Source organism: Polyodon spathula, chromosome 3 (assembly GCF_017654505.1).
Source record: "Polyodon spathula isolate WHYD16114869_AA chromosome 3, ASM1765450v1, whole genome shotgun sequence".
In the NCBI taxonomy this organism is placed as follows: Eukaryota; Metazoa; Chordata; class Actinopteri; order Acipenseriformes; family Polyodontidae; genus Polyodon; species Polyodon spathula.
Genome location: NC_054536.1, coordinates 86,048,678 through 86,074,174, shown reverse-complemented (window position 1 = coordinate 86,074,174; position 25,497 = coordinate 86,048,678). Strand labels below are relative to the sequence as shown.

General features: G+C 36.6%; 1 protein-coding gene across 1 annotated transcript in view; it reads right to left on the bottom strand.

Annotated features, from left to right (window-relative positions):
• Positions 1-4,583: 4,583 nt before the first annotated feature.
• The window catches only part of LOC121313553 (collagen alpha-2(I) chain-like), a 32,788-nt gene continuing 11,874 nt past the window's right edge, over positions 4,584-25,497 (bottom strand). The window contains exons 14-51 of the mRNA XM_041246234.1: positions 23,622-23,720; positions 22,544-22,597; positions 21,439-21,537; positions 21,297-21,341; positions 20,783-20,881; positions 20,384-20,437; positions 20,190-20,297; positions 19,791-19,844; positions 19,241-19,339; positions 17,959-18,012; positions 17,629-17,727; positions 17,147-17,200; positions 16,642-16,695; positions 16,402-16,455; positions 15,924-15,977; positions 15,749-15,793; positions 15,422-15,520; positions 14,552-14,659; positions 14,343-14,396; positions 13,897-13,950; positions 13,549-13,602; positions 12,014-12,067; positions 11,798-11,905; positions 11,497-11,550; positions 11,356-11,409; positions 10,766-10,927; positions 10,203-10,310; positions 9,831-9,938; positions 9,186-9,239; positions 8,968-9,075; positions 8,195-8,248; positions 7,808-7,915; positions 7,395-7,448; positions 7,174-7,281; positions 6,618-6,864; positions 6,011-6,195; positions 5,345-5,587; positions 4,584-4,967 (exon numbers count right to left, since the gene is read on the bottom strand). Of these exons, the coding sequence (XP_041102168.1) occupies positions 4,821-4,967; positions 5,345-5,587; positions 6,011-6,195; positions 6,618-6,864; positions 7,174-7,281; positions 7,395-7,448; positions 7,808-7,915; positions 8,195-8,248; positions 8,968-9,075; positions 9,186-9,239; positions 9,831-9,938; positions 10,203-10,310; positions 10,766-10,927; positions 11,356-11,409; positions 11,497-11,550; positions 11,798-11,905; positions 12,014-12,067; positions 13,549-13,602; positions 13,897-13,950; positions 14,343-14,396; positions 14,552-14,659; positions 15,422-15,520; positions 15,749-15,793; positions 15,924-15,977; positions 16,402-16,455; positions 16,642-16,695; positions 17,147-17,200; positions 17,629-17,727; positions 17,959-18,012; positions 19,241-19,339; positions 19,791-19,844; positions 20,190-20,297; positions 20,384-20,437; positions 20,783-20,881; positions 21,297-21,341; positions 21,439-21,537; positions 22,544-22,597; positions 23,622-23,720 (3,450 nt within the window). The 3' untranslated portion in view covers positions 4,584-4,820. The remainder of the gene's footprint in view (positions 4,968-5,344; positions 5,588-6,010; positions 6,196-6,617; positions 6,865-7,173; positions 7,282-7,394; positions 7,449-7,807; positions 7,916-8,194; positions 8,249-8,967; positions 9,076-9,185; positions 9,240-9,830; positions 9,939-10,202; positions 10,311-10,765; positions 10,928-11,355; positions 11,410-11,496; positions 11,551-11,797; positions 11,906-12,013; positions 12,068-13,548; positions 13,603-13,896; positions 13,951-14,342; positions 14,397-14,551; positions 14,660-15,421; positions 15,521-15,748; positions 15,794-15,923; positions 15,978-16,401; positions 16,456-16,641; positions 16,696-17,146; positions 17,201-17,628; positions 17,728-17,958; positions 18,013-19,240; positions 19,340-19,790; positions 19,845-20,189; positions 20,298-20,383; positions 20,438-20,782; positions 20,882-21,296; positions 21,342-21,438; positions 21,538-22,543; positions 22,598-23,621; positions 23,721-25,497) is intronic.

The following is a 25,497-nucleotide window of genomic DNA, read 5'->3' as shown; positions in this document are numbered from 1 at the left end:
TTCTGGTGGACTAGCAAGTCCCAAAGGTCTGACGTCACAAGAAATTTTACAAACAAGATTTAAATCTAAAACTGCATACATGAAATATCTCCCCGAGGTTTCAGCTGCGCAAAATCGCCAAGACTGAAAATGTATGATGCCGAGTAAAGCAAGGCGAACATTTCTTTAAGTTTATAACAGTAGTTACACGTATACACTACAATACAAAGCACACTGCATACAACCTACAGAAACAAACACACTGTGCATAACAACTGCAAAAACCTTTCATTTGAAAAAAAAAAATGCAAACAGAAACAAAACAAAAAAAGAAATAAAAAAGCTGTACTGTAATAACGTGTTACCACTGTCAAGCAAAAATAAAAACTTAAAACTAAAATCTTAGCTGTGCTGCGAATTCCTCGTTTCCGGCTAAATATGTCTGCTTTCGTTTTCACTGCATTTTTTCAGGTACAGCTATTACATTGGCTACAAAAAAAAAAAAAAAAAAAAAAAAACTTAACAAGCAGACAAAAATAGATTTCTTAAAACAACCTTGAGTGACAAAATCAGCAACATTTTCAAGTTTTGTAAAACTTTTAAAATTATGTTGACACGCTAAGAAAAGGAACGTTCAATTTCCATATTTTGCTGCTTTTAAAATAAATCTTATACACTGGAGAAAAGTTAACTGCAAACCTTAAATGACCAAACCAAATTTTTGTATTTATTAACATTTCTAATTATATTTAGAAATAATTTTGAAGTTTTAAAACCACAGATACCTTCAAATTATTAATATATTGTAACATCATACATGCCACTGACTCGGTCATTGACATTTGCAGTATGACTGGAACACCAATCATGGTGTCGGTATTTGTTTGACCCCGTTGCCATAGTAATCAAATGCATGGCGCTGATAAAAGTATGACTTCAGTGTGAATACTGTAAGGGAAATAAAATGCCTATGTTTTCACGGTAAATTGCAATTAGCTGAAATCAACTTCTGTTTTTTTGCTTACGAAATCAGCTGTCGATTCGCCAATGCCCGCCATTGCTGCAGTGCACATTCAAAATACTAATTTCTCACAGTTCCCAACATATTTTTAAGAAGGAAAACTGCCTATAGACTCCCAAGCACTATTTCTATGTAAACCATTTAAAATGTTTGACGTAGACAAACATTATATATATATATATATATATATATATATATATATATATATATATATATATATATATATATATATATATATATATATATATATATTTAACATATATTCGCAGTGAATGCACTTTAAAAAGTCAAACGAGAACACAGTGTTACATTTTAAGCAATTATAGTAAATACAATGAAAGTCAGTCAGTTACTTTTACCCTTGCCTACATAATATCCTCTCATCTCAGCTCCAGGAAATCGCACATATCTCTTCAAGGTATTTGCCAGCATTCAGCCAGCTGTCTTAATTCTGTTCACTCAAAATATTACAGTACAGTGTATCACATTACAAAGTATCACATTACAGAATATCACATTACAGATAAGAGCAGTTGTAAAGTACAATAAAATCAATACCAAATAAGATCAAATTCAAATAAAAGCAAAATAGAGAATACAGTAAATAATTACATATAAGAGTGAGTTCGACTCATACATAAATACAGTTTATTTTATCTATATACACTAATTGGGTATAACCGGGTTTAAGAGATACATCTTAGCTTTTTAAGGTCCAAAAAATAACACAGTTCTTCATGACAATATTAGTATATTCAACTGTTAAAAACTATGGATGGTTTAAAACAATATTACACTGATACTATTGAAACGAATCAAAGTGCATGGGAGTTTATATCCACAAGGGGTCCCCAGACCCCTGCGTAAAAATAATTCATAGTTCATGTACAATATGTTTTGCATAATGTGGGAGCCATAGGTGCATTTTAATAATATAATAGCTTTATTCTTAGATAGCACCTTTCATAGTGGACCACCATTACAAAGTGCTTTACAGAGGTAGGCTGTGAACTGTGCATTACATGCTGAGTCACTTACAATAGGACATTGATTTAACATGTCATCCGCAGGATGGGGCGCAAGGAGGTTAAGTGACTTGTTCAGGGTCACACAGTGAGTCAGTTCGTGGCAGAGGTGGGATTTGAACCAGTACCCTTCTGGTTACAAGCACTGGACTTCAACCACTGGACCACACTGCCTCCTTAACCATTATAATGGTAATTGTACAAAAAAAAAATCCTACTGTATATGTTCCATCTAATACCACTCCTATGTATATTTACTTAAACTGCAGGGTGCATCAATTGGAAAGAATCCAAGACATAAGCTAAGGATATTATACTAGCAAGGGAGACTATTGTCTCATATTATGCAAACTGTGGCTAGCTACTTTGGTATTCGGGTTCCCGTATTTGAATAATACATTGTTTATGTCTAATTTCAACCATATCAGTTATTTTGACTCTACAACTACTCTACAACAGACTTATGTCTCTATCAAGCCTTTATGATGTGCTTATCCATCGTGCACTGTATTGTATTATCGCAAGATAACAGGATTTGAAATCACAGTGAACGTTAATGGCAGATAGATTCGACTTGTCACAATATTAATTCCGTACTGCACCTTAGAATTTCCACACTCATAACTGGATGGCCCTGAAATTACATAGTTAAGTGCAGTTGCCTAGGAAACTATGGTACTTGAGGGCCATTGTTGCAGAAAAACAATGTTCTTGCCTTTAGAATTATCAGCATACTTGGCAACTGCCATCTTGATCCAACAGCAAAGCCTGAAACTCAAAATATTGTGTTAGCCTACTTACTAACAATAGCTTTAGTCTTTCTTAATCCACACTGATATGTCAAAGGACCCTGCACCTCCCTGATTCATGACGTTAGTTATGATATCAGTTCTTTATTCTGTCTTCATTTCATTTCCTCATGATAACAGCAACTGGAACCACTTAATTTCTGCAGTCTGTGGCTGCCCCATATTCACACAGCTGTATCGTAAGAGGCAAGTTTATGAAGTTTTGATGATTTGGTGACAGATGTTGGTATTCATAAATTTCTAGATTGTTAGAAGGCCAGGACTTTGTTTTCCAACAAATGACTATCAAAAGTGGTTCTTTGATTTATCTGAAACCCAATCATATTTTTTATCTCAGTATTAAAATATTATGTCTTTTTTTAAAATGTGTTTTGCGTGAGTATGTTTCAAGATTGCTGTACTTTTAAATAATTGGGCAAATGTTCTAATACATAACTAACTCATGCCCAAGAACTTGGGGATATCATGATATCTGAAGATATATATCTCACTTGGGTAGGTGCACAAATAATACATTTATGTGGAATACCTGAAAAAAGTTTGGTTTTAGATAGGTGCCCACACATACAGTTAGAGTTTGTGTGTATGTGCATGTGTTAATATAAAATATGTAAAGCGCGATTTCAATATATCCAATTATAGGTTGAATGATTGATTGATTTATTTTATATTGCATATAAGATAATTATATTCGGAAAAGCACGTTTTGGTATGTTAGCATAGAGAGCAAGTAGCAAACGGCAAAATAAGGTAATAGAGTATGGATACTGTAAGCACAAGAAAAGATACACTTCTTTGCCAATGCTATTCTTCTTAAACATTAGAGTATTTTGACTTACAGTTCCCTTTTCTTTATAGCATGCCATTTTATTACCTTATTTAACTATTGTATATTAGAATAGTTTATCTACAAGAAATTACATTTGAATACAAAACTTCAAATTGTGCCATAATGAAGTTTTTCTCTATATTCCATGGCGATGGGGCACATACAAAGATTTTGTAACATACAAAGGTAATGTTTTTAAAAATAAATAAATATATATAAATATTATATATATATATAATATATCATATTTATTTATATATATATATATATATATATATATATATATATATATATATATATATATATATATATATATGTGTGTGTGTGTGTGTGTGTATATATACACACACACACACACACTAATGAACTTAACTCATTGACTGGTGTGTTTTGGAACATTGGACATGCTTTATTTCAGAACTTTTCACAATTTATTTAAACATCTCACATATACAAAATAGGTACAATAAACTTATTTTTTTATTTTTTTTTATTTTTTTAGAAAGATGTCTCCTTTTACCCATTTAAATGGACGAAATGTGCTTAAAACATTAACACCTGGATTGAAGAACAAAGAATAAAAAATGCTAAGGAATGATCCACATGCTTAATATGGGGTATACAGATAAGCTGCAGAGGATTCTGTCTACAATACAATACAAAGTAATACAGTAAAGTGGTTTAAACTTGGAGCGGCGTCTTTTAAACTCAGCAAGAAGTGTAGCACCGTGTCACTGCTTCAAGCATGTAAGCCACATAATACTGTATTTAGCACCTTTGCAATAGAAATTAAAGCATTCCAATTCTTACACTAAGGACGTGGATCAGGTTTTAATACAAGTATATGAGGTAGTTTAAACCTTTGGAGTTTGTGGTTTTAAACTTCCTCTTTGGAAGATATACAAAGACCACAAGTGGTGTGTACTTTCATTGTTTTTATTTCACTTTATTTTACAAATGCTGACATGTCCCTCAACAAGGTGATTTCCACATCTCTTGGGGTCTGTATTACATTGCATTGCACAATGCTCCATTCAGTTCATATTCTTGTCCGTAGGCCCAGAGCTTAAGCAAGTGGATGAGCAGAAGAAATCAGCATTCAGTATAAAAACAGAAATGGCAGAGAGATTCTTTTTTTTAATTTATCATAAGTCTATTTATTTGAAACAGACTGGGCCAATGTCCAAACCAAATTCTTGATCAGCACCACCAATGTCCAAAGGTGCAATGTCGAGGATGGGCAGGCGAGATGGTTTTGTTGTTTTGTACTGAATGACTGTCTTGCCCCATTGACCAGTGTGTTGCTGTAAAAAAAGAAAAGAAAAAAAAAAACGGTTATACTCTGGTAGCATTACTGGATATATATATATATATATATATATATATATATATATATATATATATATATATATATATATATATATATATATATATATATATACACACACACACATACCTGCTGTATCCACCTACCCTCCAAGGTTAATTTAAAGGGCTGTTACATTAACTTACAATTACAATTTTAAACCTTTTATAGGATATAATATGATATTTTTAAATATGTTATATGCAAACTTTTTTTTTCCCCCAGTATATATCATTCAATGTAGCTTGGAATATAGGATAGGTGATTACAGTACTTGATTTTTTGAAAAGAACAATAAAATCATGTATAACTTACAGTGCAGTCATCCTCCAGCACGCTGAATGTAAAGCGGCTGTTACCCTCAGCTCTGAGTTCAACGTCATTGGAGCCTTGCAGCAGGACAGCCTTCTTCAGGTTGCCGGCTTCAGCATCCATGTAAGCAATGCTGTTCTTGCAGTGGTAGGTGATGTTCTGAGAGGCCTGGTTGGCCAGCAGGCGCATAAAAGCAAGCTGGGTGGCCATGGTCTGAGAAGTCATGCTTTCGTCGTTGTATTCAAACTAAAAAAAATAGAAAAAAAAAAGAACACCAATTAAAATGTATATATTAATGTATCTTTCTGCTATAAATGTGATGGCTGTGTTTTGAACCTTTAATATTAATACATCCTGTCAGCAGACTTTCATCTTATATATTACTTTTTCTATGATACGAAGTCAAAGTTCAATAGATAATGTGCTTCGGTCTATGTAGCCCCAAAGCTACAGATTTATTCTATGAAATGGAACAGACAAAATTCAAGAATTAGCATGTTGTTAAATACATAGGAATTCAGTGTAAATACTTAAAAAAATAAAGCTTTATAAATACAACCCATTGTATCTATGAGTCTATGTTTTCCTCACCTAAAATAAGTTACCTGAGCATTATTTTCTAAGGTAATAAGTGTGCTGGTGAAAATATTTGGTTTATTAAAGCTGTACCTGAGTGCCACCATTGATAGTTTCTCCAAACCATGTGTGCTTCTTGTCCTTGGCATTTCTGTACCAGTTCTTGCGTGGGATGCTTGCAGGGTTGGGGTAGATGCAGGTCTCTCCAGTGCTGAAGTCACAGTGAACCTTGATGGCATCCATGATGCAGCCCTGGTTGGGGTCAATCCAGTAGTACCCTGAAGAAGACATCAAAGCCAGGTCAGTATTGATCTACACTTGATTGCACCACTGAAAAATGAGATATAATGTGTTCTCTTTTCTGTTTATCTAACTCAAGTGAGTCCTGGGTATGATCGTCCATTATGGCCAACAAATCCCAACTCTCTCTAAAAGAATACCAGTAGCTGCAGCATAGAGATTTCTGGTACATTTTTTTGATTAATAAACTGTTGGTAATGAAAGTCTACTTTATAAATATTTGTACTAATTGAGCAAGTATTTGTAGGAGACCGGCTGCTTTCAGAACTGGTTCAGTCAATTGATCCAAACCTGCTGTAGAAGACCTTCAGTAACAGGAGACCACTGTCCTCCTCAACCAAGCAGGGTTGTCTACAGCAGGTAGGTACCTCTATAAAAGAACAGGTGGTCATAAACATACCGCTGCTCCATTCTGGGTGGCTGAGTCTAATGTCACGGCAAGTACGAGCTGGGTTCTTCTTGGAGCCCTCTGGTGTGAGGAGGCTGTCGATCTGGTTGTTCAGGGACTTCAGGGTAGCACCAATTTCGTAGTCCTTGGCTTTTTGGGCAGCCTGGTCAGCTCTGTATTCTCCCTCATATCCAGAAACTTCATAACCACCGCCAGAGATACCAGGCAAACCAGGAAGTCCGGGAGAACCAGGGGGGCCCTAAAGGGAACAGATTTGTGTTATTTTCCACTTTTTTTTTTTAACTTGACACTACTTCCTACTATTAATTTCTAGTATTTGTACCAGTCCTTACATACAATTCTTTCTAAGACCTTAGAGACTAATGGACCTTTGTTTTCCTTCTGCTCAATGCAAATGATCCCAATACCTATAAGTAAGGTTAACTGGTAACATGATTATACTTTCTTAAATTTTATATCTTATATCATGTAGCTAAAGTGCTGTCACATTCTAATAATTTTCACTACTAGATCACGACTTTGGAAGTTGCATTAACTTTATACTCACAACTGGACCGCTTTGGCCACTGGGACCGCGAGAACCGGCTTGGCCGATAGGACCAGGGTGTCCAGGTTGACCATCCTTTCCAGGTGGACCAGATGGACCAGCAGGACCCTAAAAGCAATGATATTAATAATTACTTTTATAAAGTATTTTAAAACTGATTTTTTATTTAAATGAGTTGCTTAATGTTGTATATGTTGTAGTGTCGACATGGGTTTACTTACTCTTGGGCCAGAAGGACCAGTTTGACCAGAAGAACCTTGTTCACCACTCGGACCCTGTTAATATAGAAAGATTTATAAAGCAGAGCAATGATTTTAACTTGAGAAAACACTGATTTAAAACAGGTGTTGGTGGGGTGTTCAACTTATTTACACTAAAGGGCATAGGAACTATAGTTGGGAGGTGGAGAAATGGCCATGAAACTGAATGATCCCACAAGGTCTTATTGTGGAGGGTTTTTGTAGTGTGGATAGGCTTCATCTTTTGACACCAAAAAAATGTTTTAAAGCTACTTGTTGGTAACACACAACAATGTTTTGGCTGCTCTGGGATACAAACTCAGATTTTTTTGGTTCATTTTTATAAGTTTATTTCTATTGCTATTTAAGGTGCTGCAAAAGAAAAGAGTACTTACTGAAGGACCAGGCAGACCTTGCATACCGGAATGGCCTCTGAGTCCCTTCATGCCTCTTTCACCTTTTTCTCCAGCAACACCCTTCTCACCGCGTGGGCCTTGAGGTCCCTACAGAATAAAAAGGCTTATTATTTAGATAAAGGACAAGGCATGGAAATGCAGTGCAAACATTTTTTTTTCTTCACTGCACTACATGCAAGGTCTTCTTCTTCACTGGATATTACAGAACAGTGAAATAACTGCAGCATTATGAATGCGCTTTCTTTAAATAAAAAAAAAAATACAATTAGAAAAACAGCTGAAAACGAAGATTTTTACAAAACCATACTGAAAACCATTGTCTTGTTGGACAGTGCTTTGTGTATAAAACCGAGACAGGATACTTACAGAAATACCTCTTGCACCAGCTGGACCAAGGGGGCCTTGAGCTCCACCGGAACCCTAAACATGAAGCATGAAAACAAGTCAAATACAAAGGACATCAGTATTTATATATACACGTTTTTATTGGAAACCCCATTTATTTTCCATTTTTCAATGATGTTGTCTGAAACATGCCAGTCGAGCAAAGTTTAACTCGTTTCATGGGCACTTTCAATAAAAACATTACATTATACCAGCTAGTATACAGTGGTAACTGCTAACATTTTAGCATAAAAAGAGATCTATATTCAGTTTTGAGGTAGATCGTTCTGTAATAACTCATGTCAAATTATTTTGTATAAAGATACTGGTTAAATAACGTGTGTATAACTTGAATATTGTAATAAGTAAAGGAATTCTGTTAAATTCTTAATTACTGTTTGGACATGAGTCATAAACTATATACCACAATATTAGTTTCTTTACAAACTAATAGTACCTTACATAGTGGTCTATTTCTAAGTGTGAGGTATCTACTCAGACATGTGTAGATATTGTTCCATACGTGATTATCAACTTGAATTGTATATGTGGAATCTTTTGTCTCATCATTTCGGATTACTTTTACTTTTCAGATTTTGGATTTCGGTAAGGAATTAATTGTTTCGCATCACTCTATTATAATGTAATACATGACACTTTCTTTTTCAACCATTAACAGTTGGTCAGAATGAGGCACAAGTGACAAGTCTTGCCAACAGACGTCCTGTAAACACATAGCAGGGAATGATACATACAGATTCTCCACGGTTTCCTGGTCTACCAGCTGAACCTGCTGGTCCGGGAGCACCAGGAGCTCCAGATGCACCAGCAATGCCAGCGGGACCGCCCTCACCACGATCTCCCTGGTGACGAGGTGGAGGGAAACACACTTGTTATATCTAACGTCCTAGAGTCAATACAACTTCTTATTTATGTAGAATATTAAATATTTCAATTAACAGAAAATGCTTACCTTGAAGCCAGGGGTACCACTGCGGCCGGGTGGACCATCATTACCAGGGTGTCCCTTTTAAGCAGACATACAAACATTGTTAAAGATATGATTGAATTAAGAACATCTTTCTATTTTGTGGTCTTAAGCTAATAAAATAGTCTTGTTTTAGAAAATAACCCAGATCGTTCAGTCTTTCATTGGTGTAACATTTAGCACTAGGATAATGTTTCTTGTTCTTAACATATCCTATACAATTTAGATTTGCTTTTTTAAAAACTGATCTTGAAAAACATGGTAAATACATAACACAAGTTTAATCTAAAAATAAATAAATAAACAAACAAATAAATAAATAAATAGGGCAAATACAATATTTGGCCATGAGAAGGTGATATAAACTCTCACTAAAATCAATGGAAAACAATACTGATGATGAAAGAGAAAGGTTTAAATCATGAGCAATTCACTATTTATACTCCATACATATGATCTGCACACACACACACACACACACACACACACACACACACACACACACACACACACACACACACACACACACACACATCACAACAATTTAACTATGAACTAAGAACAATCAGTGTTTCAAATTTCAAATAAATATGAAATCTGCATCATAATGATTTGATCTGCCTCACTCACTTCACGTCCTGCCTCGCCTGGTGCGCCATTCATACCAGGAGCACCCATATTACCGGCTTCACCACGTGGGCCTTGTGAACCTGCTGGACCTAGGGCACCAGGCTCACCCTGAAACACACAACATAACAAATGAAGAGCACCAAACACACGGGTCAATGCAGCAATGCAATATATAGGTCATTTTCTCCCTTTACATTGTTTTTCACTGCTTATTGCTACAATAATGGCCTTTTAAAACTACTATTAACACCCCATTGCTTCAGTATCCTGGGGTGTTAAATTGCACCCTTTACACAAGTGACGGACAACCAGTGGAACCCAGGTGTTTGCCACAATATTTTTCAGTATTCAGTTAATGCAACATATACTTACAGTGCCACCTGCACCACCAGGGAGACCACGATCTCCTCTTGAGCCAGGCAGACCAACAATACCAGGGGAACCGAGAACACCACTAGGACCTGAGATACCAGGGGGACCCTGCAGAAGTAACAAACATTTCATTATAAGAAAGAAGCATCACATTTTCTTTACAGGGGATTTGCGTACACACAGTTTCATCTTGCATTTTCCCCCCTGAATAATAGTGAAGAATGGGGAAACCTACAGAAGAGTCCTAGTGCCAGTTAAAATTTTTTTTAAAAAAAAATAGAAAGCATCTCCTATGTAGGACTTTATATCTCCAGGTAGCAGTTTTTATAAAGTCCTACGTAGGAGATGCTACTATTTATTTATTTATTTTATTTGGCACAAGGACGCTTTCGTAAAAACCTGAAACTTCAGTAATTGTTTAAAATCAAAATGAAGGTCCAAAATGAAATAATTTGCTCTTTCTTTATTTTTCTAAAACTGTGATTCATAAACTAGAATTTAGTAGTGTTCTTGACAAATGGAGGGTGCGGGGGGGGCTTTGAAACAAACCAAAACTGACTTACGGGAGGACCAGATTCGCCAGATGGTCCTTTTTCACCAGCTAAACCAGCAGGACCAACCATGCCTTGTTCACCGGGACGGCCAGCTGGTCCAGAATCACCACGAGCGCCTCTGGGTCCATCCTTACCAGCATTACCGGCGGGACCAGGAGGGCCACTAATACCCTAGAAAACAAAGAAGTGACAATTAGGGAGACTACTGGGAATCCTGTCCTGAGTAGTGACTGACTGTTGTACAAAACTGTGTGGTGATTTCGTGAGATGGGTGACTGCACACTGAGTGCTAAGATTGGATCAAATGTCTTAATGTCATAAACATCTACATAGTCCAATGCATTGCAGTCTACATATGTTCTCTAGTGCATTAAGTTGTCATAGGCCGTTGGCTGGCATTTTAAGTGTTTTCATTTAAAAAAATAAAAAATCTGTTAAACTTAAAAAGAAGAAAGTTATACAGTCCTATAATAAATTACGAAACATACCACCATCATATTATACAGTACCTGCTACTCACTGCCTTGAAACTATCATCTTAGTAAACTTCCTGTCAAGAATAGTACTGTAGGTTAGTTGACTGTTGTAGGAATACTTACAGCAGGGCCAGGGCCACCAACTCTGCCAGCACCACCAGGAAAACCAGTCATACCCTAAAGTGTAAAAGAACAGAGGAAATAAATATAGGCTCCATCCATCAAACAAATTTTAATATGATTCAGGAAAATGACAATACTTACAGTGGGACCCACATCACCACGGGGACCAGGGGGACCACCTGGACCAGAAGGACCCTACACAAAGGAAACAATATATTGTGGGAAAGGCATTAGATCATAACAATATGTTGTTTGGTTGTTTTCACATCTAGGTTTGCTTAAAGTAAGGACTAGCCCACTACCCAGTCGAGGTGAGTGAATTGCCTGTATTATGGTGCATGCTGCCAATTTTAAGAGGCCTAAAAGTTACCACACTACAGTGTTCATTAGTACATCTCAAGTAATTCTGATATTCCATAAAATGTTATCTATATAAACTTACAGCGGGTCCTGAGCTTCCAGCAGGTCCTGTAAGACCTTGGGGACCAACATCTCCTTTGGATCCTCCTGGGCCTCTCTCTCCTCTTACACCAGGTTGACCATCAGCACCCTACAAGCAAACAAAGTTGCATTAGGTTGAGCAAAGAGTAAAACACTAAACATTAGTATAATGAAATAGAAGAGCTTCAGAAAGCGCTTTCATTGACGTGATACTTACAGGAGGACCAGCAAATCCAGAAGTACCAGCAGGTCCTACTTCACCACGCTCACCCTACCGAAGAAAGAACACACCACTGTTTACATCATTGGGTTGGCAATTGCTATTAACTAAAATAAGATATTTGTATGTATTAGGTACTTCTAGAGATGTTTTTTACTGTTGTTAGATATGTGGCTATAAAGGTTACAAGTGCACGTCATACATGAAATGAATGTGCACACAGTGGGTTTTCATAAAAAAAAAGTGAAATAGTCTGAAACTCAACCTGTTCAATACAGATACCAACCACAGAAAAAGAGATGCTTTTTAGAAAATTATTGTTTGTAAAATATATTTTAGCATGGCAAGCTCAAATCTTACTGTGTGCACTGAAACTTCAACATGAAGGGAACATGGAACTTTTTTAAAAAAACAAAATGAATAAATAAGGGAATTATGGCTATATATACAAAAGGGACCAAAAGCAACAACAACAAAAAAAAAAAACTGATTCATTGAAAATATGCAAAAGAGAAGAAAACAAAACAAAAAAAGAAACAAAAACCCATTCAAATTCTTAATCCCAGGCACCCTGATCATGTGGCACAAGATGAGGCTGTTCACTGTGGCTTGAATGGCCAGCAAGGTGGCAACCAGGGCAACATAACCCCAAACAGCTCTGGTCTTGTGCGTCTGATCCATAAACACGAAAAAAAAAAAAAAAAAAAAAAAAAAAAAAAAAACATTTGGAAAATAGGTGCTTGTGCCTTCGATGCTGCCATTTCTCTTATTTTGTAAAGATTTTGTGTGGAAGGTTTGGTTACTGCACTGAGTTAGGTCTGTCTTCAGCCCAGCAGCAACATTCCAAAAACTTGCATTCAAGGCAATCTCCTAATATGGTCATCTACCAGAAACACTCAAGTAGGACCTCATTTTAAAGCTCAGAATTCCCTCTTTCCAATGACATATCAAAAGTAGGGCTGTCTCCTACAGTAAAAATAGTTAAGGGTCAGGTCGTCGGCAGGATATTTAACATTGGGCACACCCTAAAAGGTTAAGGGAAGGGGAACACAATGGAAGAGTGTGATCTCTGACATCTACAGTGGAGGTAGGGTCAAGCACAGTGACAGGCTTTGCAATATCAGTTCAGTAATGATGATGATGACAATGCACTTAGCCTTTGGAGTGATAACAGGTAATCCCCCAAAGTTAATACACATCGGTCTGCTAATTTGATCATTGCTTCCTACCAGAAGAAGCATTTCAGATTTACTAGAGACTGCTGATGTTGTTGTTGAATACAATTCAGACTCACTTTGTGCTAGGAGTTTAACACTAGCTCCTCACTTTGTATATTGACTAACAGTGATTTTGGATTTGAACTACAGTCCGAAGATAAGTTATATTAGCTATAAATCTATTAGCAAGACCTTCAAAGGAAAATGTTGTTTAATGAACTGACAAAAGCTATTTAGTGTTTTACAGGCATTGTTGGCAGCCACTGCTGTATGTGAGTGTTTTGTTTCATGTTTAAAAGCCATGTTGATACTTACAGGGGGACCACGAGAACCAGCAGGACCAGCAGCACCACTAGGGCCAGATTCACCCTTAAATAAAGAAAAAGAGTAGGACTCCATGATTTTTGTTATCAACAATGCATTATTGTTATGCATAGTAACTATGCAATTACTTAAATTATTGACCATTACCTGGTTTATCTTGTTCTAATTTCTAATTATTAATTTTTTGCAGTATGCCCTTTTTTATCTTAATCTGAAGCTAGGTTTTCTCTTGTAACTGTTTACATACAGGTAAACACAATTATCTGTTTATTTAGTATAGTAAGGTTGATCCACATTAGAGGGACATTTGCTAAATTGGGCGATGGTGTGAAGCTTTACCTTGTCACCAGTTGCACCAGAAGGTCCAGGTGGGCCGCTTGGTCCAGGAGCACCCTACAAAAGTTAACAAAAAAGGGCATTAAAACACATACTGACAAGAAGTTCTCAAAACAGTATAACCTAAATGGGGTCACACTTTCTCTTTACAATGAAATGTTCCATTATATAACATTCTAGCATTCTAATTGGCTGCCTACAGCACTCTTCATCATTAAGTGGTTTTACTTGGGCACAGGTATGTTTTGCCAATCCAATAGCAAGAAGATAAGATGCCAATGTCAATGTCATACGCATTACAGCACATTTATTCATTTCTTTGTGAAATTGAGCCTGGCACTTGCTGCTATAAACAAGGTGACAATTTTCTTTTTCAATTACATGCTTGTTGATTTATTTATTTATGACAAATAATTTGGTTTAAAGCATGTTTTAAAATCTACACTTACACGTCCACCATCTCTGCCTGTGTTGCCCTCGGGACCCCTTGAACCGGTCTCACCCTAATTTGTAGAAATTAAGAGAGATTTTAGTTAGATTCCAGAAAACATGTGTACATACTGTTCAGTAAACAATGATCCTTTTAGATGAGTTCACTACTATTATTTGACACTTGTCAAAGCATTATAATATATAACCAAATATCTTCTTGGCTCACCTTTTCACCTTTGCCACCAGGAATGCCAGCAGTACCACGCTCCCCTGGCATTCCAGAAGCACCCTGGTAACCAGCAGCACCGGCAGCTCCACCATTACCAGGCTCCCCCTGTGGACAAGCAACACATTCTCTATTACATAAATGCGGCCAGTCATAGCAAATGCAGCAGCATTAAATATCAGATTTAACGTTACACACCAACTCTTAGTGAAAGCATAGTGCACATCCTTTTTTTCTGGCCTCAGTCCCCCAAAGGGGTAGAGTGACCAGTCATGTTAATATGCTTCTTTTGAGGTTCTTTTGAGGTTTGTGGCCATTAAAACATTAGAAGCCCATTAGCTACTGGGATGCTTTAAGAAAGTCTTCTAATGTTAATGTGTGGATAACTTCTACCATTAATAAACATATTATGCTTTACACACCATTAATATTCTTCGTAAAACTATTCTAAACTTGCAACATTAGGATTATAATGTTGGCATAGAGACAGTCAGACCCCATAGTGGACTCTAGATTTATGAGGTTATGTTGACTAGGGTGACTAGGTAAAATCTTGTATGTAGCAATACATTTTAACAGCACCCTGTAACTTAGTGATCGCTTTTTATATGAAAGATGAGAGCTACATTTAGACAAGGAAGTTTAGATTAAGACCTGGGTATCAGGTTTATTTTAAAGGAGACAACAGTTACCTAAAACAATGCTTAATCTCAAATATACTGTAGAATTATACCCCAAGAATTATATACCAGTGTTCCTTATTCTGAGAAGCAGGCCTCTAATGACAAGAATACATATTTTGTGGACTGACAAACTCATTGGCGTTGTCAGTCTGTTTTTTACCAGTTAGTCTCTCTCCTGTTTATTTACCTTGCCACCATCAGCCCCAGGAGCACCAGAAGGACCACGTGGGCCTGCTGGACCTTGAGCACCCTGAGAACCAGCTGCACCTGGGTTACCACGCTCACCCTGTAAAGATAAATAGACAAAACTCAATACCTGTGTACACTTGACATGCATCTTTTATACTATCGCACGTTTACATCCTCTTCATGTGTCACACCCATGTCCTGTTTCTCCAGGATTCCAGAAACAGTGTCAGTGTAATTATTACTTGAATTTTATGGTGAGTTAGATTTTATGTATAGAAGTTGATGAAACATCTGAGTTCCTCTCATAGAATGAAAACCAACTTACTCTTAGACCAGCAGCGCCTGGCAAACCAGAATCACCAGCAATACCCTATAAAAAAGAGAAATGGACATGCTTTAGTTTATAATATAGTGTGGAGTTTATAATTTGCTGATAATTGTCAGTCATTTTCCTTGTATCTTTACCTGTACTTTATATCAGACCAGTTCTGTTTACTTACCCTGTCGCCAACTTTGCCAGCTTCACCAGCAGGACCAGCAGGACCAGGAAGACCCTGTTAAAAAACATAGAAAAATGAACTTGAATCAAAACTGATATTCTACTGCTAACATTTTGGTCACATTACAGTAATGGAAGTATAAGTAACAGCTTGCATTGGAAATAACAAAATAGACCCCCTCCAAACAAACAGCCATGTTCAAGTTCTATCTGCAGATTGTACTTTAACTACCAGAATATGCCTTGAATACTTGCATGGTCAGGGCAATTTATTGGTGCAAAATCAAAGCTGCAATAATCTACTGCATACCATTTTCCATGGAACAATTTAGAAATGTCAATTTTAAGGCCTTTTAATTGATGGTTGAAAATGTATAAAAGGGAACCATTACAATTAGATATGTTTCAGTCACAAAAGTTTTATAAGGGCAATAATGAACATCAATAATCAATACAGTGTCATGTTTCAGAAAACTTACCTGGAAACCAGGAGCACCAGCGGGTCCCTGTTCTCCTTTTTCTCCAGTATTACCCTAAACAGAAAACAATACTAAAAACATCAGTACCCTTAAATATATACTGTTGTAATAAGATTACAGATAACCTTTTCCAAATCAAAATTAGAGAACCATGATTTATTTTTTGTAAAGTGACATTTACACATGACTCAATTAGCAGACACGGGTGTAGTATGTCCTGATTTCACAGTTAGTACTTACTGCAACACCAGGAAGACCTTGAGGACCAGTGTTGCCATCAGGGCCAGGAGCTCCCTTGTTAGGAAAAAAAAGAAAAAACAAATCAATTTATATCTGGTTTCTTTAAGAATCTTTATCATGTAATTTAGGATATAATCTATTCATACATTCAGGCAATGATCTGACTAAATTACTGTACAATGTAAGTAGTGATGCTGACTCATAGCTAACGATTCATGTGATACACAAAGGGCATTTATGACAGGGTACTAAATGTAGCTGTAACTTGCACATTAAGTATTGAGCCTAACGTGCACCAAAAATCTAAATGTACTGTCCCATTTACTAAAATCAGCATACATTTACATGCACACTATTAGGTTAATTTACATACCATAGCATGCACCAGCAGTCCAGGTGTATGTTGCTCATTATTTTAATGGACAGTGGCTAGTAACATGTACTATAAGTAAAAGGTGCATTGGCTACATGCCATCCAATAATATATACTAGACCAGAAACTTACTCTTGCACCAGCTGGGCCAGCAGGTCCCTTTTCACCGGGTTTGCCAGGCAGCCCCTAAAACAAAAAAGAAAGCCAGGTGTCAGGTTTTTGTATTTCAAGTTATGGTGTTGTCTAGCATTTACCTTTGAAGGCAACTAAAAAATAAGTTAACTGAAAAATAAATATTATTCTTGCCATATACTGTACAGTACACTTGCCACCACAAATGGTACTGACGGTATTGCATCCCAGTGTCTGTTGGAGGGTAGCGTATGTTCCTCCATCATGTGTTATCCATGAGTATAATCTTTATAAATTGACTAGTTATATTTTACTTTATTAGAACATGGAGAGAAAAAATATATAAGAAATAAAATACTGTTCAGCTCATTATAAAGGGACACTTTACAATTATTTTATTTAATATACAGTTTTATGACAGAACATGTCTTATAATGTGTCACTGAATTCCCTCTTAATTATGAGCATCCTTATTAACTTACACCAGGGCCTTTGGGGCCGGGGAACCCGATGTTTCCGGGCTGACCTCTTGGACCAGCTGGACCAGGGGCACCAGATCGACCGTCTTGACCGCTAACACCCTAAAGACAGTAGTTTAAACCATCACTTATAAAGGATAACAGCAAAAAATCTAACTACTACTAAATCTATCACATTTCCACGATGAATTTGCACAGATATTAAAAAAGAAATCTATTTTTATCTGCTTATATTTTCATTGGCAATAGTCCTCTGTATCTATATACTGTACAAAATATGTACAGTATATCTATCTATCGATCAACCATCAAAATAAAAGAAGAGATACTTACAGCGGGTCCTTCCTTTCCTGGAGGTCCAGACTTGCCTGAGTTGCCAGGGTAACCCTGAAATAAAAACAGGTAATACAGGTTTTTACACCATGCCATTTTAATATATTATTTTTAGAATTATAAAATAGTCTAGCTTGCTAAAATGCTTTTCATTGTGTGCTATGAAAATTAATTTTTTCCATATTTTGCTGTAGGATATTGCTTCTGTGGAAGACATGTCTTATCATGTCTGAGGGCCAGCTATTTTACCATTTAAACAACATATGATATAGACTTTAAATATGGATTCAGATTGTTTGTGATCAAATTACCTACTATTAATGTATTACTAAATGGCATTCTAGGTTTATTAGTGTCCAGTTGGTGGTTTGACTGTGTGAAAGTATGTTGATACACCCAGCAATTACAGAAGTTAAAAGCTGTAAAAACAGTAGACAATGCATGTTAATAATAAAATGAATGGGCAGTCCCACTCATTATCTTATTTTATTGAGCCCAAGAGAAAGACTTCCACACTCATATGTATATCTATATATGTGAATTTGGGGTGTATTATATGTTCATATAACAAAATAATTGTGCTGTATATGACCACCATTTTATGTAATGAGAAGTACACATTATTGTGTTTGTTAAGAACATTCAACTTGTGTAAGGATTACTATAACTATGCAGTCACTTAAGCCTGCTTTTATCTTATTCTTGGTAACCTTGTAATCACATCGATATCTGCTACTGAACTATGTACAGAAGACTTTCACTAATCCAAACCCTTTGGGATTGGTCTGGGTTCAGATTCATGATTAGTTCAAAGGCTTTCATCAAAAAACATTAAAAAAAAACACTAATAACTCTGAATAAAATCCAGAGGCAGGTGAAGTGCTTCACACACTTAAAATAGAATTATGATATTGAAATGTGGTTCCTAAAGCTGCAATCAGCATGTATTTCATTATGACACCATAGTTCGAATTAGTCTCTACTGTACTGGCCAGAGAACATCAGTGGGGTCATGATTTGAGTTCTGACTGGTCTGATGAGCTAAATAAGGTTGAAATATGGCATCTGTAGATGTTTTAACCTCTACAGCTTTACCAGACAGTCTTTCTCAAAGCAAAATGCACCTCATTACCCAAATCAATGGAGAAAAAACAAACAGTAGTACAAGGTTTATGGCTTAACTTTGTGGTTCACGACCCTGAGTGGAATTACTGCCTTATTACCACTATGCATGGCACCTGTCATTCTCCATTTGCTGACCCTGAAAGGACTCTGGACTTACTCTTGAGCCAGGGAGACCAGGTTCACCAGGGCGGCCAGCATCACCAGAGGGACCTGTTACACCAGGTGCTCCAGTGGCACCACGACTGCCGGGGCCACCCTAAAGACAATAAATACCATCAATATATCAACATATCACAAATGCACATTTAATTATACTATGCCTATATGGACACCCAATAGAGACACACTTGCATAAGGTGTTTGCAAAAACAATCAATGTAATTACAACAACATCACATCCTATATAACCCCCCCCCCCCCTTTCATTACTTTTCCCCAATACTACTGTGTGCATCCCAAGGGCCCCTGTCTTAGATAAAGATACACTAGTAACAGTGGTGATTATCTTCTAAAAAAAAAAAAAAAAACTGTTGGCCTTAAGAGTTAAACTCCAAAGCATAGTAGTATTTGTTTTTATTATTGTGTGCTCTCAAAAGGAAGGTTTCTATTGCCTTCTAATCCTTGTGGAAACTGCACACTAAGCATGTTATGCCCTCTTTACATGCAAACATGTATGTTTGTTTGTTTTACTCAATAAGCAGTCTTACAATTGGGCCTCCTCTACCATCAGGTCCAGGGAGCCCGCGAGTTCCAGGAACACCCTGTTGAAAATAGAGAAAATAATACATTTAAATATACTGAATACCAATAACATCGGTATCAGTTATCCACATTTTCAACTTACTAACACTGATAATATAAAATCTGTTCTCATTGACAAAACATTACTTCAGTGATATCTAAACTGTCTTTAAACTTACAAAAGAAGTAGAAGCTGGATGCTTCTTGACCATTTTAAGTTACTTTTTTTTTTTATTAGTTTATGAATAGCTTATTCTATTTTAATTAACTACAAAAATGTTTGTCACTGTTAGTAAGATTGTTGTGACCTCTAAAATAGAGCACATGTTTGTTGAATGGTTTGGTTCCAGCTGAAATAGACTTACTCTTCCACCTCGGTTGCCAGCTGGGCCAGCTGGGCCTGCCTCACCAGTTGAGCCTCTCTTTCCTTCCTCACCAGCAGAACCCTGCTGACCTTGGGGACCTGCGTCACCCTGTTTGGGAAGCAGAAATATCACTGCAGAATTGGTATCTAGAATTCCACCAAAAACAGAAATTACATTTGAAGAAGAATACTTACAGGTGGACCCTTGGAGCCAGTATCACCCTTGGAACCAGAAGGGCCAGGATCACCCTAGAGTAAGAAAAACAGAAATATTTTACTCATTGAATTAAAAACATCAATACAGTGTATACATATGTATTTATTTACTACTACTACTATAAAAACAATATATTACTGTAAGCTATTGAAAATATGAAAACATCTTGAACACAACATATACTAATTACTAATAAAATAACAGGACTTGCAGTACCCCAGCTCCAGAAATGCAATTTATTTTTTTCCTTTGAGATTAACACTTTCAAAATCTTTCACAATCAAAATTTGCAGAATAGCTATTTTCTATATTGGATAACAGGTAGCTATAAAGTAGTCATTTTGTAAGATTTTCATGACTTTTTACAAAATACTCACACTGTTGCCTCTGGGCCCAGAAGCACCGGCAGGTCCCTGAGGTCCAGGTCCACCTCTGGGGCCGGGGAAACCAGGAGCACCAGCAACACCAGGGAGACCCTATGGGAAAAGAACAGGTTCACGCCATTTACAAATGGATATAACCACATAGTGGGCCAAGTTGCAAATCTCACCTGAAACTGGCTTTAATTAGGATTTTCCCTTTTCATAATATGTCTGTAATTCTCCATCAAAATGTCATAGCTAGAGCTTTTAAATCTTAATCTACAACAGCTTTGTAAAAGTTTTGAAGGCCAAGTTTTTTTTTTTTTTTTTTTTTTTTTTTTTATTCATCTTCAACTGAAATAAGGCATTTTGTCATATCCCATTTGCTTTGAAAGTTGGGATGGCATGTCTGAGGGCTGTATGAAGAGATAGATATCAGGTAAATATCCATAACAACTGGGTAACAATAAAATAAATAAAAAAACAAACAAACAATAAGTAAGTTACTTAGACAACGCAATATACTTACAGCAGTACCTTTAGGACCATTGAGACCGTTGTTACCGGGGTTTCCCTAGGAGGAAAAATAAATGCAATTCATAAGAAAGATTTGCTTGTATGAACCAAATGGCAAACTCCTGTTTACTGTTCATAGTGACTGGGATACTTACAATAGGACCCACGGGGCCGGCAGCACCAGCAACACCTGGCTCACCTCTTGCACCCTGAGCACCTGTTGGGCCATTAGGGCCACCAAGGCCAACCTCACCCTAAATAAACCAGAACAAGAAGAGGTAGAAACAGAGCTAAACCAAACCAATCCAAACCAAGCTTATACCAAAGATACAATGGTCTAAACCATAGTTTACCAGAGGAATAGAACACACATGGGAAACAGCAACATTGTCAACCAAGTGCACTCGACTCTCTTTAAAGGGTTTGAGTCTCTAAATGATATGTGGTATCTAGGTCTGTCACCTTTTAGATCAATGAAATATTCTCCCTGATGTACCTAGAAGTTGATTATCTTGGGGGTTTTGTCTGTAACCATGGATTTAGGCAACATTGTGTCAAAATGTAAACATTGAATAAAATACACATTTTGCTTATGCCTTGTTTCCATCTGCCACTGATATGAAGTTTAAAGCCTTTCGATATTCAACCTTTTTGTTTGCATCAACGTGATCTGACCTGGGACTCAGCACAAGTGTGATATATATTATTCCACCCCAGTCACACACCTTAGGTGTCCAAATCAAAGGAAGCTAGTGGTGGATTTTAAAAGATGGTTTGCAGAAAAGAAAAGTTTTTTTAGGCAGATTGGCAGACTGTGAATTCATTTACAATAAGGAAAACATAGCAGGTAGGTGACTTTTTTTTTTAACTGACATTTATATGAAACATGACCTTCAACCTTAGTGAAACGTCCAGTTAGATTGTAAACTGCAGATGGAACAGGTGGGAGGCCCAGAATAATACTGAAACAAGTTAAGATTGAGTTTTGCAGATTATTATTATTATTATTATTATTATTATTATTATTATTATTATTATTATTATTATTATTATTTTATTTAGCAGATGCCTTTATCAGCGACATACAGGGATTATTTCGTGGTGCATGGAAACCTGTCATCAGTTAACTGGGTTAATTATAATGCATCATAAGACACAATTGTTGGTGGTTTTGAAGTGACCAGTGTGCTCTGAGCATCTGGAAATTAATCCTTTATTGAGGAGTTTCGAAAAGTTAAAACAGAAATCTATAATACATACCTTTGGACCAGGAGAACCAGGGAAACCTGGAGGACCAGATGGGCCAATAGGACCCTGAAAAAATGAAAAGCATGCATTTCAATGTAGTGTCCTTTTACTGAGTTCTAGACTATATAGTTTTATGGCATAGCTTGCCATTGTAATGGAACAGGAATAATCTAGATGCTTTAATTAGGTCAGACTATCTGTGTTATCAAGAGGATTAACTTAATGTTAAACAACTGTATTTTCTTATACTTTTACCTATTTATCTACATTACTATAGCAAGTACTTTCTATACAGTAACTACATGAATGCAAATTTAACAAATGTAACATGGGTTCACTATCTTTGTCCCTCACACATGAAAACTCTCAATGGCCTTAATGCCAATCCTAGTGCAAAACAACTATCTCCACTCAGTGTGGCCCCACAATAGCAATTATTTTCAATAGATTATTAACATCAATTAAAAAGTATGATAATTGTCTAAGTATAGCGTGCACCTTTTGGGGGGAATTCATGTGCGTGTTATGTACAGGTTTAGCATTATATAAGTGGCGTGCAGTAATCATAGAAATACTAAAATAAACTCTTTGATAAGCATTTCAAGTCTTGCTAATTTCTTTTTCAATTGAGCTGTACTGTTTCTTTCAGTATTATTAGATATTCTACTGCACGGATGAAGTGCATACTATACTTGGGTGATGGTATTCTATATAGTATAGAATGTTTTTTTTTTTACATGGTAAAATAAGGCAGTTCAATTATGTGTGTTAGATAGAAAGAGTGCATGCTATATTTTAACAAGGAATATTATCATAATTGCTACATGACTGCCATTGCTAACCCAGAAGCAAAACCAAAAAAGTCCTCTAATTCTATAAAGCAGTGGTGCACAACTCAGGCCATGGAGGGCCGGTGTCCCTCTTGGTTTTAGTTCTAACCATACACTTAATTACTTAATTTGACCAATTAGGCTTCTAATAAGGTCAAATAAAGTTGTAATAAAAACCTGCAGGGACACCGGCCCTCCAGGACCAAGTTGTGCATCACTGCTATAAAGCAATGCAATAGAAATGTGTACTTGGTACTTACAGCAGGGCCGGCAGGACCGACATTCCCATCACTACCCCGAGCACCAGCTGAGCCAGCAGGGCCAGCACGACCTCTTTCACCTGACATACCACGAGAGCCCTGGGAGAAAGAAAAAAACAAGAAACCTTTTAAGAAACAACAACAAAATGTCTCCCATGAGTTAACAAATAATCCTCAGTGAACAGCAACACAAATGGTTTCCGCTTAAATCAATCAATTAATCTATAACAGAATTGTCACAAAACACTTCACAGGGTGATAAAAAAAAAAAAAAAAAAAAAAAAAAAAAAAAACAGTACAGTACAGTCAATTTTACAACAGAATCCAGCAGGAAACATGAATAAAGTCACTGCAATAAAACAGTAAGGACAGAACAATAAAAGGTGTAGACAAGTCATTTTTAAGATACACAGGCTACACTATAAAAATGTGTCTTCAGTCTTGTTTTAAAAACAGCAATGGTTGGTGCTTCCCTTAAGGAATGAGGCAGTTTATTCCGAAGTTTAGGAGCCTTATAGCTGAAGGCTCTACTGCCTGTATTCTTTAAAAAAAATCTTTGGGCTAGTAACCCATAAAGCATCCCGTGAGCAGAGAGGTCGTCTGGGAACATATTGAATCAACAAGTCATTCAATTAAGATGGAACTGAAGTATTTATGGTTTTGTAGGTTATTAGCAGGACCTTAAAATCAATCCTGAACTGAACTAGAAGCCAGTACAGGGATGCTAAGATAGGCGTGATATGGTCATGTTCTTTTTGTTTCTGTTAAGACCCTAGCAGCTGCATTTTTCACAAGCTGCAATCGGAATAAGACATAACTTGAAACACCAGTAAACAGGGCATTGCAGTAATCAATTCTGGATGATACAAAAGCATAAATCAGTCTCTCAGCATCATTTTGCGAAAGCAAGCGTCTCAGTTTAGCAATATTCCTTCCTAATATGAGGTTCGAATGAAAGATCTGGGTCAAGCATTAGACCCAGATTTCTCATTGCAGACTTCGGCTCAAAAGGGAAGCTGTCCACTCTAATAACAGATGGATCTACATTACTTAGTTGACTTGATCCCAAGAACATTACCTGTCTATTTGGGTTTAACATTAAGAAATGTTCTCACATCCATTGCTGAATGTCAGCAAGACAGGCAGTCAGAACATTTCCAGATGAGGTATCACCTGGCTTCAAAGATAAATAGAGTTGAGTATCATCAGCATAGCAATGAAAGTTTACCTCATGTCTATGGACAACAGCACCCAGAGGCAGCATATATAAGGCAAACAGAATGGGTCCAATAACAGAACCTTGTGGTACACCACATGTAACTTCAGATAAAGCAGAGGAATCGTCCTCGATTTTGACGTATTGTAACCTGTTAGAAAGATAAAATTTAAACCAGGACAAGACAGTGCCTGATAATACTACAAGCTTATCTAGATGTTTAATCAGAATTGGGTGAGCAATGGTGTCAAAGGCTGCAGTCAAGTCTAGAAGAACAAGCCCATATCGGATGGTAACAGCACATCATTTACCACTCTGATAAGGGCAGTTTCAGTGTTATAACCAGACAGGAAACCAGACTGAAATTTCTCATATACATTATGTGTGGCAAGAAATTTAGTTGGTAAGCTACCTCTCTCTAAAAAAAGTGAGATTAGAGATAAAAAATCATTACTGCTTGCTGTTAATAGGATGTTTTACGCAGGGTACCTTCTGTTTATTTGTTAGTTTTGCAATTGTTTCCAAAAGAAACAATTTATGATTATGATTGTCTTTATTTGATTTAATAAGAGTAGCATAGTAAGTTGATCTGGCCGAGAAGAATGCCGCCTTATATTTCAGCAAACTATCTTTCCATGCAGGTTGGAAGACCAGTGATTT